This window comes from Cryptomeria japonica, chromosome 7, assembly GCF_030272615.1.
Source record: "Cryptomeria japonica chromosome 7, Sugi_1.0, whole genome shotgun sequence".
Classification (NCBI taxonomy): Eukaryota; Viridiplantae; Streptophyta; class Pinopsida; order Cupressales; family Cupressaceae; genus Cryptomeria; species Cryptomeria japonica.
The window spans coordinates 15,881,888-15,903,393 of record NC_081411.1 but is presented as its reverse complement, the minus strand read 5'-3'; the positions used below and the strand labels follow the sequence as shown (position 1 = coordinate 15,903,393).

Genomic DNA, 21,506 nt, shown 5'->3' with positions numbered 1-21,506 from the left:
TCATCTGTCAAACTAAATATGCTAAGGAATTGTTGAAGAAATTTGGTATGGGAGATTCTAAACCGGTAAGTACTCCTATGGTTACAAGTGAGAAATTGACAAGAAAAGATGTTTCTGCACCAGTAAATCCTACAAGATACAAATCTATGATTGGAGGTTTTCTTTATTTGACTCAGACTAGGCTTGACATTATGAATGTTGTTTGTATTGTTTCAAGATTTTAGAGTGATCCTAGACAAAATCATGAGACTGCGGTGAAAAGGATTTTTAGATACTTGCAAGGTACATCAGAATATGGCTTGTGGTACCCTAAGGATGATAACTTTACCTTATGTGAATATACAGATGCTGATTGGGATGGAGATTTGATGGCTGGAAAAGTACTTCCGGTGGAGCTTTCTTTCTTGGAAAGAAGTTGGTTTCATGGATCAGCAAGAAGCAGTAATGTACTTCTTTATCTACTACTGAAGCTGAGTATGTTGCTGTTTCTACTAACTGTACACAAGTTTTAAGGATGAAGCAAATGTTAAAGGATATAAAGGTGGATTGTGATGCACCGATAGTTATTCACTGTGATAACTCTACTGCTATTGATATATCAAAGAATCTGGTATTTCATTCTAAAATAAAGCACATATCTATCAAGTATAATTTTTTGAAGGTGGAAGAAAATGAAGTTAGACTGGTTTATGTGAACACTAAAGAATAGATTGCAGATATTTTCACTAAACCTTTGTCCAAGGAATCATTTGAGCACCTGAGAGACAGATTGGGAGTTTTTGCCCCTCCGGTAGAGACTTGATTGATACGGTTTGGCATTAGTTTGACATGCATTAACAAAGATACTATTCATTCCAGCATTGACGTGGGATGCTACTGCTCAGGGGGAGTGGCCAACTTCGTGATTCAATGGTTTATGTTTTTGCTTTGATATTTTTGCTAGATTTCTGGCATTGATGTCAAAGGGGGAGTGATATTGATGTGAAAAAGAAAATGAAAAAGTAAGGGGGAGTGATACTTTTGAGAAATTCAAAGCTTTACAGAGATATTATTTATAGGGGAGATATTGATATTCAGAGCTGTATGTGGGAGGTTGTTGGTTGTCTTCCATTGGGGGAGACTTGTTTGACATTTCTTGGTACGTAGATGTTTTTCACATCTAGTGTTGTCATCAATGCCAAAGGGGGAGATTGTTGGCCATTTGGTGGAATTGATTATTTGTTGCATTGATGTTTTGTCATTGATGCCAACACTAGTTGTTTGGATGTTTTACCGACACCCTTCTGGTCTCGGTAGGCAGAGTGGTTTCTGGTTAACTTGGATCCAGCATGATCCGGTAGGCTTCAGTATAGTTTGGTGATGAAATTGGCTTATTCATGATACTCATGCTCATATTTGGTCAGGTGGTTTTGGTCTAATGATCAGAAGCTATCCTATTTGCCTAGAAGCTTGGTTTTTGGTTCCGACGAGGGTTTCAACGACATAGCTTTTGGTGGAGATTTTTGATGAATTGCATAAGTGGTGTCGGTACAATTTCTGATGGAGTTTCAAGATACTATCGGTGATCATGTTCGAGACTTGGCGAATGGAGATCATTGTTGTAGCGTGCAAACCTATACTCGGTCCCAATTGATCTAGGCTATGGACCGAAATTAATGTAACGTGTGGATAGGACCTATTGATGTATTTCCGAGATATCTTATGTGTTGGATATTATTTGTTTCACCTTAGGCCAACATGGTTTGTAATTATGTAATTGGTTTATTATCTGGTGGCTGACCTAATTGTTTATGGTCGAGGGTTTGTATATATAGATGTAAGATCTCATTGTAGATCAACATGGTTATTGTTAGAGGTCATGATTAAGGAATGTAATGTGCGAATAATGTAATATCATTCAGGTAGAGGAGTTGGTCGATCATGTTGGCAATTGACACTCATTGGATTCATTTTGTTGTTATTGATGTCAACAAGATTAGATGGAAGTCATATACTAACATTAGGAGGCATTCACCGACAAACACCGACATTGAGTATCCAAGGTTACAACTGGCACCAACACCGACATTCAACACTTTAGAGAAGCCAACATGAAGGAAGTTTTATTTGAAAAATCATTTTGTAATTATTGTATAAGGCCGACATTGTATATCTTTTGTATTGTAAGCCGACATAAGACATATTGTTTGTAAAGGGTATATAGGTCAGTTTGCTAGGTCATTGTGATATATGGATGAGATTGTGGATTATTATAGAATAGGATCGTGGATATAGAATTGTGTAATGCGAAGATCATATGTATGGGAATGTTGTATCATGCAATGATCTGTAGATGTTTTGTAAGGCATTCTTGGAGGGAAGGAGATACCAGTAGAAGTGTTCGGGGTTTATAAACTAGTACAAAGAAGAGCTATAATCAGAACTCTTTTTGGCATAGGAGATGTATTTTGTGAGTTCATTATCATTACTTTACTTCAGCAGAAGCTTGTAGTCAGTGAGACTCTTTAGTGATGAGCAGTGTGCCTTCCTGCATGTGCAGGCCCCCTCTCTATGTAATATCTTTCATATGGCCAGTGAATTGATATTGTGTGTCACAAATCCCACCGTGGTTTTTCCTCTTTGAGGTTTTCCACGTATAAAATCTGTGTGTTATGGTGTTCATTCATGTGGATGGTTTATTTGCTTCAAGTTGTATGTTTATTCATTTACTAATTTATATGTGTATGTTATAAAATCATATAATCTTATCTTACCGACAGAACACTGATTCACCCCCCCTCCCCCCCCCCTCTCAGTGTTCTTGGATCCCAATAGATCATTGAAGTTCGAATTGGGTTTATGTAAGAGTATTTAGTCCTCTGGTATTGAGCTTAACCAGAACTGTACTTAGGCATAGGAGATGCTATCTTTTGTAGTTCAACACTTCTCTCGATTGTAGTCTGGATTTCTATTTAGTCAGTGAGGTTCTTTTTGTGATGAGCAGTGTGCTCTAGGTTGTTGGCCTTCCTGCATGTGCAGGCCCCTCAGTTGTAATTTACATACTTACTGCAAAAGTATTATCTGTGTGTGGGTAGGCTTCCCACTGTGGTTTTTCCCTTTACCGGGTTTTCCATGCGTAAATCTTGGTGTCATGTGGATGGTATCTATTATGTGATTATTGTTTGTACTTAATTGGTTTATCTGCTATTCCAGTATTAATTTTTTGGGTTTCGGTATTAAAGTTTAAATTGCTATTTGAACTGTCTAACACAAACATCTTCGACCTCTCTGTACCTGTCTTCTAATTGGTCTCTCCCCGACAAGTGCTACTTCAACCTTCTGGATTTTGGGTCGGGTGCTTGCATTTGGTCTATCATGTCTTGGTTTAACCTCTTGAATGGAGGCACCTCTTTAGTTTTTCCTTTCTTTGCCTTAGAGTCAGGGCTCTTGGCTGCTCTCTTCTTTCCTGTTGAACTCGAAGCTTCCATTTCTGCAATTACAATTCTTTGCTTTTTTTTTCAAAGGTGCAATGTGTTCTATTTGTGTATTCTTCTTTCACCAACGCGGTATTTTGACAAGGCAATTTCTAGTTCCGCCGTATTCTTTTGCAATAATGAACTTCTCATAAAATTTGCCTCGTGCGAACCATAGATGCATCTACTGCAAGTATTAAATAGAAGATTTTAAAAAAATTTGGTTTTGAATTCTGATATGACAACGGCTCGTCGACATATGTCTCCCCGATGAATATTTCCCTTTTGGCGCTCTCTGAACAACCCTTTATCTTCTTTGACATCTTACTTTCTCTTATCGGGATACCCTAAGCCGATGACTCCTTTTCCTCCTCATCAGTATATCTCAAACCGATATTCTCATCGGGCATCGGGTGAGCTCATTTAATATTATCGCGATAGACATTGTTTCCCCGATGGGCTTCACCATCGGCATAGCTCTTCCCAATGCAACCGGCTTCATCGCCATGCATCTTCCCGATAGTGTATTCGCTCCACTCAATCAGTCCGCTCCTTCATCGGGTATCGGGGTAATCCAAAATGAAACATACCGATAAGCAAAGTCTTCCTGATAGAGTATGTTCCATCGGTATATGTTTCACAGATGATTTCTTCGGGCGTCAGGGTGGCTCAAAGTAACACATACTAATTGCTTTGGTTATACCGATGTACTCTTATTTTTGCCATTCTTATCGGTATAATTCTTACCGATAGCCTCATCGGCTATCGACAAGACAATTTTCCACTGCTACCACTAGTGTTTACTATGTCGATGGGTCATATCGATATAGTTTTTGCCGATGCATCAATTCTCCTCAACTTTGCTCCTTGATCGGTATAACTTCTGCCGATGAGTACAACTCCGGCTTGCTACGCTCTCTCATTGGTATATGGTATCCTAATGCAAAATTGGTCTTTGTAAGTTTAAGTGCCCTCATTGGTATACCTTATACCGATAATGTGAAATTTCAATCATTTTCAACTCCTTTAAGATACAAAAATTGAGAATGGATTTAATACAATCTGAACAAAAACTCTGTTCTGTATGGGAGCTTTATCCTTTTTGATAATTACTTGTGCACTTTGATCAATCCCAAGAACTTGTTTGCCAAGCCTCCTCACCACAAAAGGAAACCCAAAGTGCTTCATGTTGTCTCAATGCCACCCTCAATAAGCCCACCTGATGGTTGAATCTCTGGAGAGAAGTCACAAATGGATGGGTATTGTCACTACAAGATTGCACCTACACATAAAATCCAACAGTAATTATTCTTATGGAAAAAATGCTCAATATATAAAAAGAAATTATAGAAAAATAACATTTTAAGACCATAATTAATTTTAAAAATTATGTGCTAACATGTTGCACTATCTAAAAAGGATAATCTTTACAAGGATGCAATGTAAACTAGTTCTCAATCGTGTGATCTTGAACTTGCAGAGGAATTGCTGGTGTATTTTGTGGAACAGTTATACAATTGGTAAAACATATAGTTGGTTGTTCTCTCTCACATGCTAAAGTATATTTTGAATTTTCATTTTGGATTGAGGCATTGAAATGGGGCTTACTTTTGCATTTGGAATTGCAGGGCAAGAAATAATGCTTTGCTTCATGCTTGTTCATATGTTATGACTTGATCAGACCAGATGTGGCTTTGGAACTTGCCTAGATGAATAATATGTTTGACTATGTGTTTCCATACCTACTTTAGGTTCTTGATATACTTTGATGATTCTGTGAATATTTTAAGTTTCTTTTTAATAAACATTTTAAATCTTTTGCAGAATTAAATAGCTAATATTAAAAAAAAATCTTTTTCAAAGTTCATTCGAGAATACACAACAAAAGTTGATGAGCTTGTTAAGGACAAGTTAGAGGTTGTACAAGAAGAGAAATCAAAGGAGAAAGAAGAGAAAGATCTTGTTGCTCAACAAGGATGCATTTTGCTTAATTGAGCCTCAAGGAGCGCTTGTTCTACTCTACTGACGATTTTTAAAAATTCAAATAAATATGTGCCTATTTTGTTTATAGAATATGTATGCTCATCTTCTTCCCCTTGCTTTGCCAACACCTCCGATAGCATTTTTCAGAGCATAATTCAGGAAATTTTAGAAAATCCCATTTTTAAGAGCATAATTAAGGAAATTATAGAAAAATAGCATTATTAAGAGCATAGTTAATTTGAAAAATAGCATTTTAAGAGCATAATTAAAGAAATTATAGAAAAACAACATTTTTAAGAGCATAATTAAAGAAATTATAGAAAAATTATGTGGTAACATGTTGCACTGTCTAAAAAGGATAATCTTTACAAGGATGCAATGGAAATTAGTTCTCAATCAGGTGATCATGAACTTGTAGAGGAATTGCTGGTGTATTTTGTGGAACAGGGATACAATTGGTAAAACATATGGTTGGTCACAAGATAAAGTATATTTTGAATTGGAGCATTGAAATGGGGCTTACTTTTGCATTTGGAATTGCAAGGCAAGAAAGAATGCTTTGCTTCATGCTTGTTCATATGCTATGACTTGATCAGACCAGATGTGGCTTTGGAACTTGTCTGGATGAATAATATGATTGAATTTGTGTTTCCATACCTACTTCAGGTTCTTGATATACTCTGATGATTCTGTGAATATTTTAAGAATATTTTAAGTTTCTCTTTAATAGACATTTTAAATCTTCTGCGTAAATAAATATGTGCCTATTTTGTTTACAAAATATGTATGTTCAACTTCTTCCCCTTGCTTTGCCAACACCTCCAATGTCTGGCATGGGAGGTTGCTTTCAACCAGATATGAGTGGAATGGGAATGCCTCCCATGCCAGTTTATGGTATGCCACCTATGGGTGGCTATTGATGGGATTGAAGAACTTAATGTGGGACACCATTCTTCAATCATACATGGTTTTTTGACGCTGGTCTTCGAGTGGAAAGATTAGAATGTCATCTTGTTTTTATTGTCGTTTGGTTGGTTGATACAGAATAATGAATCTTTAGTATTATCATATTGGTCAATCTGTTCAAATCTTTCCATCCACCAAGCATCCAACACTTGAACCGTCGCATGCTTAGATTGTCAAATTATTTTTATTGTCATTTGGTTGGTTGATACAAAATAATGAATCTTTAGTATTATCGTATTGGTCAATAAGTTCAAATCTTTCCATCCACTAAGCATCCGACGAGGATGTTGTATGTCCGACATCATCCTCGTTAGATAAGCAGTGAGGGGATCATCGGAATTCCGATGCCCACCCAATTTATTCCGACGCCCAAACCGTTGCACATATAGCATCCTCATCGGTGCGGATGCCTTGGTTTCCGTTTGACTTCGTCGGAAGTCTGATGGACCCCCACAAAACATTTGACGAGGATATTGTATATCCGATGACATTCTCGCCAGATGAACAGTCATGTTCACCAACTGAACATTACCTGGAACCCATTGGAATTCCGACGACGTATTGAGTTTTACCGATGGCTAAGCGCAGTCATGGTTGTCATCGGAAGAGTCTTCGATGGTGTCGGAATTCTGACAGTCTTGAGCACTGTTAGAATGCTTGAGTACAAGTTTTCGACAAGGTTAGTCAAAATTCTGACGAACTGCCGTCAGAATTGAGCCCCAAATGTACTAGTGAGCAATCAAATGAATGAATTCATTATAGTGTGGGTTTATATACAAAAAATGGCGGTGAACAAAGTGCATTGAATGACACTCACGGTTTTAACAATTATTAACAACCATCCTACATTAATCTAACAAACAAATACTTGCCTAACAATAAACTCTAACAAATGAAACAAACAAGCCTAACAATAATAGAGATTTTAAATAGAATAGAAACAAAAATTAAACATATGAGAATACCGTGCTTCCTCACTTCAATCAAATACATAATACATATTTATAGGATTTTCATATCCTATTATTTAGGAAGCAATATTCCTAAATATATTGAGTTGTTTTGACAACTCAACATACAACCAGTAACAAAATAACCTATTAAACAAACTATGTAACTAATAAATCTAACAAATATGTGGACACTTACAATAGTTTTCCCAACATTTAATTTGAGGATACATCTAGAGAAATTTGGCAAAAAAAAGTGTTTTTGTCATATCCAAAAAATGTTTTAGATGTGGCTCATGATTTTGACTACCAATTCTCCTTCTTACAACAACTCTTTGATTAAGAGATATCCTAGCGTTATTTGAGGCATTTCGATAACTCTCATTAGAGATTTTTCACTTATTCTCAATGCTTGACTTCTTTTTCTAATGAGGTGGAAGCTTTCTTTGTTTGATTTCTTACTGTTGTTGATAATGACACTTCATGTGATATTACTATCTTTGGCGTGTGAGGTAGAACCCACACCCTCATATTTACTCATTAGATTCTTTATAATATATTTTTCACTTGAAGCATTCAATGTTCTTAAGCTAATACTCTTCTTCATAATGGGCCCAAATTTTTAGAATTTCATTTCAACCAATAATAGACATCTTTCAACTTCATTTAACTTCCCAAAATGAAATCTCAATATATTATTGGCACATCTTCAACAAGTACACTTAGGAATCTTATCAACCATTGATTTTAAAACATTCTCATCAATATCAATAAAAAAATTAGGCTTTCTATGCAAAATCCTAGGAGGTTTTCTCAATGATAAAGTTGCCTCAATATCAAGAATTTCTCCAACATTTATTTGAGATGAGATAGATGGCATACCATCAACTTGGGATGGTTCAAAAGACAACATACCTTCAACTTGGGATAGTTCAAAATATGACATACCTTCAAGTTGGGATGGAAAAATGGTGTACCTTCAACTTGAGATGTGAAAGAGTGTGTACCTCAAATTTTAGTTGTGAAAGATGATGTAGCCTCAACTTGAGATTGGAGAAATGACATACCTTCAACTTGAGATGCAAAAGATTGAGTGTCTCCAACTTCAACATTCAACTTCATTATTGCACAAAGTTTTTGCATTCATTGTCTTTGTGTTGCCAAATCATTCTCTCTCTTAGCTTGAGTGAATATTTCATGTTCATCTTCAATTGGCAATGATTCTATGTCTTCTTCTATGGTGTTCAATTTCTTACTTTCACAAAATAGCCTCATTCTTTCTCTTTTCTTTGCATCTTCTTCTTCACACTAATTCAATGTTAGTGTCTTTCATTTTTTTGGCATGATGATATATCATATATGTATCATGAATAAGATTATAGATATTGATTCTATCATAATACAATAGAGCAAAGCAATCTCATACTTTCAATGACTCCTTTTAAAAATTACTAGGATCACTTTAAACTTGAATTGTGTATCATGCTCAGACAGTTATAATACACATAGGACAATCATAATTACCACTAATTAAAGTGAAGTTAAATGATTATAAAACTGAATATTTTTAGTTTCCTATGACAATCCAACTTGAAATATAGAGATGTGGTGTCATTATGACATATTTTATTTTATAAATGAAGAAGATAGGATAGTCACAAGTCTTCTAGGACTATCATAGGTCTCTTAGGATTGTCATAAGTTTCTTAAGACTTTCATAAGTCTCTTGAGATTTTAGTAGGACTTTGAATATCTCATTGATTCAAAACAATAGGGGCATCACCCTACGTTATGGTTTATGCCCAATAGAAGCATAACCACTAATTTTTATAGAGCTACCAACACTGAGACCTTATTCTACAATGAGATTAAAACAAAATGTGAAAGAAGAAAATATAAATCTAAATAAAATGAAAACAATGCAATGCAAGATCCAAATCCACACTCATACTTAATCAATAAAGCCTAAGATCTATGCATAAATGAAATGATAGACAATAACATCATAGAAAAGACCTTACGAACTGCTCCATTGTTTACTTAATAAACTTGAATTCTTAATATAGATTGCTCTCATATTTTTAGCATAATCATGATATCAACGTGATAAAATGAAGGTTTGATTATTGATGCTTGACAGATGCTTGCTTTCTTGATAATGATAATGCTCGTGAAAGTACTAATGATTTGATAATAGGAGTGCTAGAGGTTTGACAATGAAAGAGCTAGAGAGAAAAATGAGTGAGTGGAGGTCTTACTCATATTTCTCACTTAACATTTGATCAATGTTGGAGATTAATTAGAAATATCAATGGATGAGAAATTTTGAGAGAGGGTACGAACTATAATTAGCACATGTATTAATGAGGTGAAAGGATAAAGAGGGCATAATGCATAGAGGAAATAAGTTAAGAATTTAATGTATTTATTTGAGGAGGGATACTTAAATAAATTATTTAAAATTATTTAATTTTGGAAGAATTCTTATTGAAAATTATTTAGTTACAATGAACTAAGAGATGAATTGGATTGTGATAAATTCCAACACTGCCATAGAGATGATTGAGCAATAGTATGTTGGATTTGTTTCTTCCTAAATGGATGAACATTGTTTGACGAGATTTGGTCATCTTCAACATTTAGTGTTGAACATCTACCATTAGTGTAGGAGACTTTACATTATTGGGTGGGGGGCAACACAACCTCTCTTTGTCTCTCTTATAAGGGGGAATTTTTCCTCACACGAGTTTTTGTCCTTATTATTCTTCATAAAGAGCATTTTGTTTTCATCTCTCTTTTGGAGAGGAGTTTTGTCCCACTGGGTTTTCTCATTTTCTCTATTTGTGAGAAGGTTGCATTTCATTTATACATGGGTACCTAACATGGTCTAATAACCAAGACCCATCTTGCATCATTTGCATTTGTGTACATTCTTATTAAGTTGCACTTAAACAGGTTGTTAGTGTGAAATGAGTGTTTTATGCAGCTAGTTCATCACCTAGATCATTTTCACACATGCTACCTAAGTTTACTTAGGGTACAGATAAGATAATTATCACTTCATGTCTCGAGTCATAAGATTAGACACATGTCGTAAATTTGTGATCAACTTGGCCTATAAACCAAGGGGTTCCCCTTGTAATCTTATCTTTTTAGCAATCTATCATTTGCATCCTTTGATATAACAACATTATTCTCGCATAGCTGATCTCTCTTGTGTTTTCACGAAGTTCTTAGATTTTGGGTGGTTACAATCTTCAATCAAATCTTGCTTGGTATATAGTGCATTTTATACCAACTCTTAATGGTATCAAAGGAAGCAATCAACTCTTACATATTTTGGAACTCAATCCAATGGTTAATCCCAAACCCATAATTGTACATCCTCAATTCTTGCATAGTCCCACTCTTGGTATTGCTTCCTCATTGATTGCTCCAATCCCTGAGTCCAAGTTGAATCCCTCCCTCAAAGCTTCCAATTTCGCTTCGACTATCATGGTTGATCTTACCCTCAAGCCCTCTAAAGCCAAAATAATGAGTTTTTTTGAACCCTTGGGGTGTTTTTATGAGCCTCTAGAGAACTCCTTTGTAATTGACATAGAGTATAGTGATGATTCTTCAAGCTATGAGACCAATTCCACACAATGTTATGGTTCTCCTGACCCTAATGTTCCTCAGCAACCCCCTCTTCTTTACCCTCTTAAAGAGGACTCTACTAAGCCAAAGGAGGTGCCCATCTTTAAACCCACCTAGACACAATGTAACATGTGCATCAAGCTTCAACAAAAAATGAAAGAGATATGCAAGGCCTTCAACACACATATGAAATTTTTGCTTAGTGGCAAAATGACCCAAATTCATCAAGCCAAATGCAAATTTCAGTTGTTAGAGAAGCCGGTTTTTTAGAAAACCTAGGAATGGTCTCAAGAAGACCTTGACAACAAGTTGTGGGAGAAAACAAAGATTATGGCAAAGACCTTCAGAAGCTAAAGAATAATTGCAAAAGAAATTCAGATTATTAAACAAGAGGTCAATAATCCCTAGCTGGAAGTCAAGATTGCAAGATTAAAAAAAAATCAAGAGGCCTTAATGAAGAGTTTCTAGGAGCTAATGGATCACTACAAGGACTGTTAAGAATACTATCCTCACTATTCAATTACACCAACAAGAGTTGGAGCATCAAAAAGAAAAGAAAAAGAGGAGATGTGAAGTAATGGTTGCAACTCAGAGTAGCCTCTCACAAGAGGGCCAAAAAAGACTGAAGTATCCGATCAAGCTTCCCAAGTCTCCCACACAAGTTAAAGAGGGCATTGAAAATCCAAGGTTTAAAGTTGTCTCCTTTGAAGAGTGGCTATAATTAATGCAAAAAGAATGGCAAGTAGCAAAGGGACAAAAGCTCCTTACTAATAGTTAATAGTGTTGTGGCTCTTTGCTAATTCTCTATTTTTTGACTGTTCCATTTTAAAGACTCTATTTTTTTCTTTTTGATAAATCTCACTCCTTGAGAGATTAGTTTTGTTTGCCTTAATGGTGGATATATAATGGGTCCTAACCCTTTCCCATGCTAATCAAATCAAAACTCTTACATTAAATTCTTTTATAAAGGATGAGATTGTTGGTGTAAAAGGGGTATTGTGCCTAGTATAGTTCGACACTCGGGGCCCAATTACACATGTTACTTAAGTTTACTTAGGGAACACATATGAAACTTCCCACTATAAGTGGATAGGTATCATATTATCACTTTTCCACCTTAAGGGGATGATAGGTTATCACTATATGTCTTGAGTCATAAGATTAAGATACGTGTCATATTCTTATGTAATCCTATGTTCACCTTATCCTGCATATTAAGGTGTCCCCTTTGTAATATTCATTCTATATTGTATCATTTGCATTCATATAACATTATTTTTTCATTATAGATATCTCTTGTGCTTTCATGGAGTGCCTTGATCTTGGGTGGCTAATAATCTTCAACCAATCTTGCATGGCATAAAGCATTCTACACCCAACTCTAACAAAGATCCCCAATTTGTTATCTCATTGGTTCATAGCTTTGAGTCGAAAGTGTTTACCCCTAAAAAACAAAAAAGTAAGTTGATTGCTTGCTTTGATACCATGTAATAGCTGCCATAGAATGTTCTATACCATGCAAGATTTGGCTAAAATTTGTAACCACCCAAGATCTAAGAACTTCATGAAAGCACAAGAGAGATCAACTATGAGAATATTGTGAAATTACAAAGGTACCCTAGTTATATAGGTGAAAGTGATCAAAGTGTGTGGGATTACTTCTTGATAGCCTTTTTGAGAGATGTAGGATGCAAATCTTCGTAGATCTTGAAAACTTGAGTATGCCCTTCTTTTGCATCAAATGATGATATGAAGAATTAAATTTTTTTATAGAAATACTTCTTGATAGATCAAAGTGATCAAAGCATGCATAATTACTTCTTGATAATCGTTTTAAGAGATCTAGGATGCAAATCTTAGTAGACCTTGCAAAGTTGAGTATGCTAAATGATGACATGGAGAAATAGAAAAAAATGACAAAATTGCCAAATTTAAAAGTTTCCTCCTTGTGCCTTTGTATTGTATGTCCAAACCGATGCTTACTAGTGCAGATAGGAACTCTACCATTGAGTATAGAAGATTCAAAAAAGTCAATTTTATCTTTTGTTTCATTCAAATTGAACATTCAAAGCGAGATCTATGAGGGCTCGAGGCTGCAAAGTCATTGCTAAATCCATATGACAATTGCCATTTTGGAGCATTTTGGGTCAAATATGACCCTGTCATTACATCAAGAGCATATTCACTAAAGTCTTCATACATCTCCCAAAGCTTGATCATAAGGCCACAAGGGACTCAATACCATTAGTGGCCATTTGTGTGCCACTATCACAACTACGACCAAGTACTCGTAGGATATGTGCAATCTTTATGTCCCACACAACTCCTTTCCAAGTTGTTGATGGTTTAGGAACTAGTCCATAGAGATAGGGGAAAAAATTAAGCCACCTACAATTTGTTAGAATTCCATCTCTCCAATACTTCAAACTCCCTCTATCCAACCTAATTACAACATAATGCCTTTTGATACCCATGATTATCTCCTAACTTTAGTCACACAACAAACCAATCAAAATACTTTTAGCAAAAGCTCTAATACCAAATGTTGAGCTGCAACTCATGTGGACTAGCTAAGGCTCAAACCTAAGACTTTCCATCTGTTGTTGTAGTGCTCTAACAATTGAGCAAGGAAATGACTACCCGACCCCTAAAATGCACAAGACATCATTATTTTTTATACATTATAATAGATGTTTGGTGCATTCTAGAGGCCAGATAGCCATTCCCACCTCTCTTTTAACAACTCATTGTTGGTTTTGATGTAACTTATTTCAAACACGTCAACTTGCCCCCTCCCTGCTTGCTCCCTCCCTCCTTAAGCCACACTATAAGTGCTTGGGGCTCTTAGCCTCACTTTAATATCATGTAGGAGTTGGTATAGAATGCAGACCATAAATCAACTATAAAAGGATAATGATATTCTACAAAAGGATGCAAATGATATATTTATAAACAAGATTGAATGAATTACAAAATTGAACATAAGGTTACATAAGATTATGACATGACTTGGGACATAAAGTGATAACTATCCTATGTGTACCCTAAATAATCTAAATAACAAATGTGAATAAGACCCAAGTGATGACTAAGTAAAACATCTTTTGCACACCAGGAAATGAAGAAAAGCTTCTTCAAACCATCAGTACTACTCAAAGTCATTTCCTGAATTGAAGATGACAACAAAATAAGAATACACCTTAATAATATAACCGCAGAAATTAACTTGAAGATACTAAACATGAATCAGAATAACGTAAACTGCCAATGTGTGGTGATGCAACCACCATTAAGTTCAATTTGACCGTACATCTTATGGGTACATAATATTATCTATTTTTTGCAATGTTCTATGAGCCAATCACCCTGCAATCGCACATTGCCTTCTTTTCCCGCTTAGCTCTGCTCTCTAAAGTCAACTGCATATTCGTCATGTAGTGTTTTGGTTATTTATAGTACTCTTTCAGCATCATGTATCTTTGTTCTTGATGAGCATAATAGATAAAGAACACACAATAAGGCAAATTCCAAATAGTTTACATAGCCAGATGATTTTTCTGGCTAGATAAATCACAAATGATCTAGATATCGATAATTTATGTGTGTAGTAGACATATATTTAGGGTAAATGGCAACTAGGTTGCTAAGAGCAATAATGTTGATGTCATATCAAAAGAACAATAAATTATAACAATTATAGCAAGTTGCAGGATGTAAACAAAATATTCCATTCTATATTTACTTCTAGAAGCATAATTTCAGTACTGATACCTGAATATGATGCATAGATTCAAAATAATGTGGTCATACAGACTACACTATAGGTAACTACATACAAAACCTTACCATCAACTGCTACTACAATATCTATAGCAGATCAGGATAATATAGCCCCATTCTACCTGAAAATGTTGTAGCCAATACACTGCCATACCAAAATCCTGTAGCAGGATGATAACATTGGACCTTGGCAATACCCATTGTTGGCTAACCAATTCTGCCATGAAAGAGCCAATGAATTAGTGTTCCTGAATGGACACAGAAAGAAATTCAATGAACTTCATTGGCGAACTGCACGGTTCAAATAGCAAAAATCGGATATCTGTGGTCGTTGATTGATTAGCTTACATCATGACACAATTAAAGAATTCTTGAAAGAAAATAATTGAAATAATGAATCTGCAACTTCTCCAAACTGAACGATCAATGAATTGATAAATCTGGTATAGACATACTTTCAATCTACAGAGACTCAAGTGAAAGCTCTTTAACCTTCACCCCCTCTGCACTGGCCTTAGCAAGAACCTTTTCCTTTAAATATTGACTTCCTTAAGCCTCCCTTCCAGATCCACAACCCTCTTCTCAATTCCCTGCGATCTCTCTACCATCCTATCTTCCAATAGACTAACCAGCTCGTCCTGAACAACCCTCTGAATCCTCTGGGACCGAACATACTCATCCCTCTCCTTAACCCAGAGATCAGCAAACTCACAGTCCTTCCATGCCTCGAACCAGGGACCCCCTGACGTATAATGAATTGCCTTAGGAAAACCATTCTCCTCATCAACCTTATTATGTCCAACCAAAAAATTCCACACAAAGGGAATGGAGCCAATGTCAGTATCATCCAGCCACATGAACCTGTGCAAAAATGCACCAGACTGAGAATTCACAACATCAGGTGTCAAAACCCTGTTCTTTGGGTGCGAGCAATTATACAAAACCATGGATGACCAATTCTTCCGAGGGTAAACCGTCTGCACAGCTCCATCCATCTTTGTGGTGCTCTTTGGGGTATAATCATGCTGAACACACATAATTGCATACTTATCATCTATAAGCTCGGCCAATTCCCTTATATCTGCAGTGTAAAGAAAGTCACAGTCCACAAAAACAGCCCAGCCATCGAATCCGGCCAAGAAAGGAGTCAAAAAACGAGTAAAAGAAAACTCTGTGCTTTCTGTCAAGCCACGGCTTCGCCAGTAAAGCCCTGCATTGCGCAAATCTGGCTGTTTGATGGGAATAACTTCAACAGGAATAGTTGCGTGCTTCAGGATTGAATAGCGGCATACTTCGTAAGCTGCATCCTCACGCGGATCGTAGCCTACAAAGACTTTTAGCTTGTTTAGGGTTTTCCCGCTCTTTGTTACCACAGGACCGCTCGCTTTGGCCGAAGCCAGTAAATTTTGACTAGAAGCAGGCTTGGAATCCGGCAAATTTTTACTTTTGTCATCCTCATGGGTATTTGCTAGCGCAGAGGAAGAAGTGGCTGCTACACCTAACCCTAGCCCAGCGGCCCCAAAGATTAGCTTAAGAGCTTGGCGGCTAGGAAGCGAGGACTCAGATCCTGCGTTTCCTGAGCTATAAAATTGCATACGCAGCTTGGATCTGGCAGCATTCATGAAGCTTGATGGTGGCAAGACTTTTGGCGAGATTTTTCTAATGCAGTGACGGAATAGCGCCATGACTGAGGCCAATCAATAGTTCTGAAAGAAACGAAAAGATTGCACGGCTTAATTCAGCTTGAAACACACGTAATTTCCAAAAAACTATAGAAATTCTTTCAGAAAAAAAGAAGCCGTGTTTCTTTACAACAGCGGGAAATGCAAAGAACACAGAAATAATAAGCCCTCTTAGTGTGCATTTTTACAGCTTTAAAATTGACGGAAACAATTTTCGGACGCATGCAAGCACACATTACACATAATTTACCTAAAAAACCTTTTTCTTGCAGAAACGAGAAAAAAAGAAAACTACAGAAAATATTTTCATTACAGGAACGAGAAAACATTCACATCTAATACTTCTGAAAGAAATTCAAAGAAAATCGTCCTAAATCTACATTTTAGAAATGAACTGAAACTAATTTGCGAAGAGATTTGAAAATCGACTTACTCTTTACTGCTCGATATTTCAGGAGTTAGCAATCCCAAACATTCCCTCCGAATATCGTTCCTTGGATGAAAACCACTCTAAAGGGTAACCTCGACGGATTCGATCGGGAGACCTCGTAGTTTTTTGAAGTGTTTCCAGACAGTTGGAATTGTCACTTATTTAAGGGAAAATATCTAAAGCGATTCATGTCGATTAAAGTCTCTTTTGTACGGATCTTACGCGTTGAGCCAGCTATGAAAATGACAGGTGGCGTCCAGAGAACCATTAGAGTTCTGCCACGCGGCTTGAAAATTTATGTGGTGAGAGAACGGTAGGAAGTAATGTTTAACTGTGTGCCAAACATAAGGCGACTATAGTAATGCTCAAGAGACCACGGGCCCTTCACCGACAAACACGTGAATACCCATGGTTTTCAAATTTATGATTAATAAGACTGAATTTACTATAGTTGTGAGGAGCGTTTCTCATGTGGTGGTGTGCTTTTTCTAAATTTGGTTGTGTTTGTGGTTTTTATATAAATGTTTCGAATCACACTTTGTGATTCATTATCAAGATGATAGAGAGCTTAAAAAGTAAAGAAATCACAGAGTGTTTCAAAATGTTGATGCAAAAAACATAGACACAATCAAATCCAAAAACAACAAGAAGTAAAATGATGGATTGTGGAACATTGTACCTTTAATCAATACCCTTCATGGGAGGGAACTATCTTTCTATTGATTTATATAAGAAATTCTAAAGACAAAAATCAAATTTATCTTTTCTAAAATAACGTCGTAGAGCATTTAATTCATCAATCAAATGTCAATTGTATTTATGACTTGAATGACACATCATTATTGTATATGTCATATCTCACTTTATTGTATATTTTTCATTGTATTTATGACTTGAATGACATATCATTATTGTATATGTCATATCTCACTTTAATGTATATTTTTCATTGATTGATTTTAGAGATGGTCATTTCACAACTAATTTGTCATTCAATTTCTATAAAAAAGTTGTAATGCTTTAAATTTTGTGCTTAAATTGTTAACCCTATTAAAGGATAGAAAATAAAGAGCTATGAATGGAAGTGAAAAGAAGCGTTGTGAATGAACTAAAACCCTAGTGTACAAGGGGAAGTTGTAAACTGTGGTGTCTCTCCTTTTGGCATTGATGACACAAATACTAACAACATGGAGTCAAATAAATTCTCAAGGATGAAGAACAAAGGTGAATGAACTAAAACCCTAGTGTACAAGGGGAAGTTGTAAACTGTGGTGTCTCTCCTTTTGGCATTGATGACACAAATACTAACAACATGGAGTCAAATAAATTCTCAAGGATGAAGAACAAAGGTGGAACAATGTGTATCAAGAGTGCAAATGTCGTAAAGTGTAGGGAAGAGGAGGCTCCCAGGATCGTTTTCCTTGCGATGGCACCTACTGATTCAATTAAAAAAGGGACAACATAGAAGCGAAAATGATTTCGATAACCAAAGAGGTTGAAATCTGAAGCCAGGCTAGCAATGAAGAGCCCACTACTGGAACCAATCAATGATACAATAATTATGGATGAGGTTCATGACATGGAAGGAAAAATGAATGGTAAAATAGCCATTGATGGTGAATGATTCAAAAGATCAAGTGAATTGAAACTCTACAAATGAAGAACAAGGTAAATCCATAGAATTTTAGTTACCTGATGAAGTTGTTGATTTCATTGCTGAGAATCAAGCTAGAACTATTATTCTATTTTTTCTAAGAGGAATGCCCACTGAATTTGACTTTTAGAAATGGGCTAAACTTAACTGGGAAAACAAGGGTTGGGAGATTGAAACTATGAGGGGATTGGGAAAGGGTTATATTTCTTGTATCTTTAAGTCTCTTGGACAAACTTAAGCAATATTACAATACGGTACGTGGGTGATATGTGGGCAACTGTGTTATTTGTAGGCTTGGACCTTTGAATTTCATCTTGAAGGGCCTTCCCACTCACATTATCCTATGTGATCAAAATTTGCCTTTTAAAATCTAGCCTTTAGACCTTAACTCATAGACATTGTCGCACAACTTGATAAAGTAATCTGGTGCAAACAAAGTTAAGATGAATTCTCTAGCCTACGAGTCCATTTGAGAGTTTGTGTAGAGGTGGATCTGAATAATCCCTTGCCAGAAAGGATCAAATTGTTCATCTTTGATATGATTCCACAGGGTTTTATAGAATTTAGCAGGAAGCCCATCAAAACCTAGGCTTTTGCTAGACTTCATAGAAAAAGAGCATGCTCAATTTCATCCAAGGAAAGAGTATGATCCAAGTATCAACTGTAACTAGGATCAATCTTGTAAGGGGTATAATACTTGGCACCTTCATCTAAGATATGCTAGATGTCAGCCAAATTATCCTCTTCCTTGAAAAATTGCTCATAAATATTTTTGAACAATGTCATAATTTCATTAACGTCTAAGTGTAGTCCATCCTCATCCATGATTGCATGAGTTCTCTTTTTTCTATGTTTTTAGTTAAGATAATTAAAGAAGAACTTGGATCCTTTATTTCCTTCTCTAATCTAATCTATTGTAGCCTAGCTCTGATTTTAGCTTCCTAACCTTAAAAATGGTCCAACTTTCAAAGTCGAGATTTAGTAACAACAATAATAGTTTGAATCTTTTCATTTTTAGGATCAAATTTTAGTTGTTTCCTTGCATGTTCAAGTTTACCTTGAAGGGAGTTTCTCTACGTTTGCATTTCTTTGCCATTCTCCTACCAAATGATCGAAGAAATTCAGTACATTGAGATAGAGCGAAACACCACCACTCAATCCAAGACTCTCCTTCTTGTGGTTTAGGAGTGGAATTCCAAATCCCAACTAAGGCTAAAACACAATCAATTTTTTTAAGATGGGAACTATTAAGTTTATAAGGAAGTTGCAAAGAAGAGGATGGATTATGAGTAAGGGAGATGGAACAAATAATAGGAAATGATTAGATAAGGTGGTGGAATATTCAACTCGCACATAAGTACCAATGGGATCTTCATTTAGATGTATAGTATGAGATACATAGAATCTATCCAACTTGATTAATTTCCTATCATTTCTAGGTCTACAATTGGACCATGTAAACCAATATTGGTGTGACTTGAAAATTTGATGTGCATGGGATCAATCACACCAACAACATTGTGACAATAGATCCATTTCTCAAACTCGTCATTACTGAGCTTGAAATAGTTAAACCAATTGTAGTCTCCACAATGCTCAACCATGTTGAAATCCCCTCCCAACACCTAATCAACAATAGGAAGACTATTGGACATCCACTCCCAAAGAGTAGCTCTTTCTTTTGGATTATTAGGAGCGTAGATGGAGCAAAAACCAATTGGTTGTTCACTGATAAGGGTAAGGACCCACACACAATTTTGTGAAGGATCTTCACCCTTATTAATAACATGTTTCAAAATCCAAGGGGATAATCCAATAATAGATTCTCCACTACTGTCATTATGAGAAGTGTAAAGGAAAACAACTTCTTTTGAAATGTTGAAAAGGGTAACATCTAAACACTCCTTGATTAACTAGACTACTTGAAGGAATAAAACATTTGATCTCCATTTTAACAAGGTATCTTTAGCTTTAAATTTACATTGAGGGTGGGAAATCCCTCTCAAATTCCATGACAAAACCTTGTAATTCATGATGAATTGGGTAAGGTTTTATCTTCCTATTGCGGCAAAGCATCAAACTATTAGAAAGAAAAAAAACTTATTCATTATTCAAGAATTCATGTGCTCTTGTTGATGAAGACCATGATCTTTGTCTAGAAGAAGGTGAAGGAAAAAAAAAAAAAAAGACTTGCTTCCATTAGCACCTACTGAAGGAGATCTAAACCTTTGTTTGGAATTAGATGGAGGGGATAAGGAAGACCTACTAGGAGATTTCAATAACCCTTGAGACTAAGTGGGAGAAGGCTCACGAGAAGAAAGGTGGGGTCTAGAAGAAGGAGTAGAGGCGTAGAGGGCTCCTTCCCCTTCCTAAAAATTCTCCATTCATTCGTCATAATGGCTTTGTAGGAAGAAGAACTTTGAAAAGCATATATATTATTGACAATTTAATGCTAGATTGTGAAACCATCAAATCAATTCATCAACCAAGCCAAAATACTTTTTTAGTTAAGCTTGATTTTGATAAAACTTATGATAGAATTTATTGAAATTTCACTCTTAAAATACTTCATTGGTTGGGTTTTGGGCCTAAAATCCAAAATCATGTTCAAACGTTGTTCAGAGACACCAATGCTCATGTCATTATTAACCAAACTATGTTAGAATCATTTGAATTGCAACGATCCATAAGACAAAGATATCCTTTATCTCCATTCCTATGTGCTTACAACTGATGCTTTGGGACACCTTCTTCAAAAATCCAATCAAATGAATATTATTAAAGGAATCTCTATTCCTCATAATTGTTAGAGCATATTTAGCTATTAGTTATTATTTTACAATTAGTGATGCCTTTTGGCTTAAGTTCACTTAGGAGTGCTTGCTTCTAATTTAACTTTTGTGCATCTAGGTTTATTTATAGTTGAACATTATTTAGCTGCTCATGCTTGTACATTAGTTCTCCTAAATTTTT

At 35.8% G+C, this 21,506-nt stretch overlaps 1 protein-coding gene across 1 annotated transcript; it reads right to left on the bottom strand.

The window, feature by feature from the left end:
- Positions 1 to 14,701: 14,701 nt before the first annotated feature.
- On the bottom strand, positions 14,702 to 17,039 carry LOC131037165 (protein CDI). Its single transcript, XM_057969227.2, has 2 exons — positions 16,883 to 17,039; positions 14,702 to 16,473 (listed from the first exon to the last, which is right to left on the bottom strand). The coding sequence occupies exon 2, from the start codon at positions 16,450 to 16,452 to the stop codon at positions 15,301 to 15,303; it is 1,152 nt and encodes a 383-aa protein (XP_057825210.2). The 5' UTR covers positions 16,453 to 16,473; positions 16,883 to 17,039; the 3' UTR covers positions 14,702 to 15,300.
- Positions 17,040 to 21,506: the final 4,467 nt, after the last annotated feature.

What these genes read in the sequence shown, in the direction of transcription:
- LOC131037165 (XM_057969227.2), bottom strand. Translation starts at nt 16,452, where the DNA reads ATGGCGCTATTCCGTCACTGCATTAGAAAAATCTCGCCAAAAGTCTTG.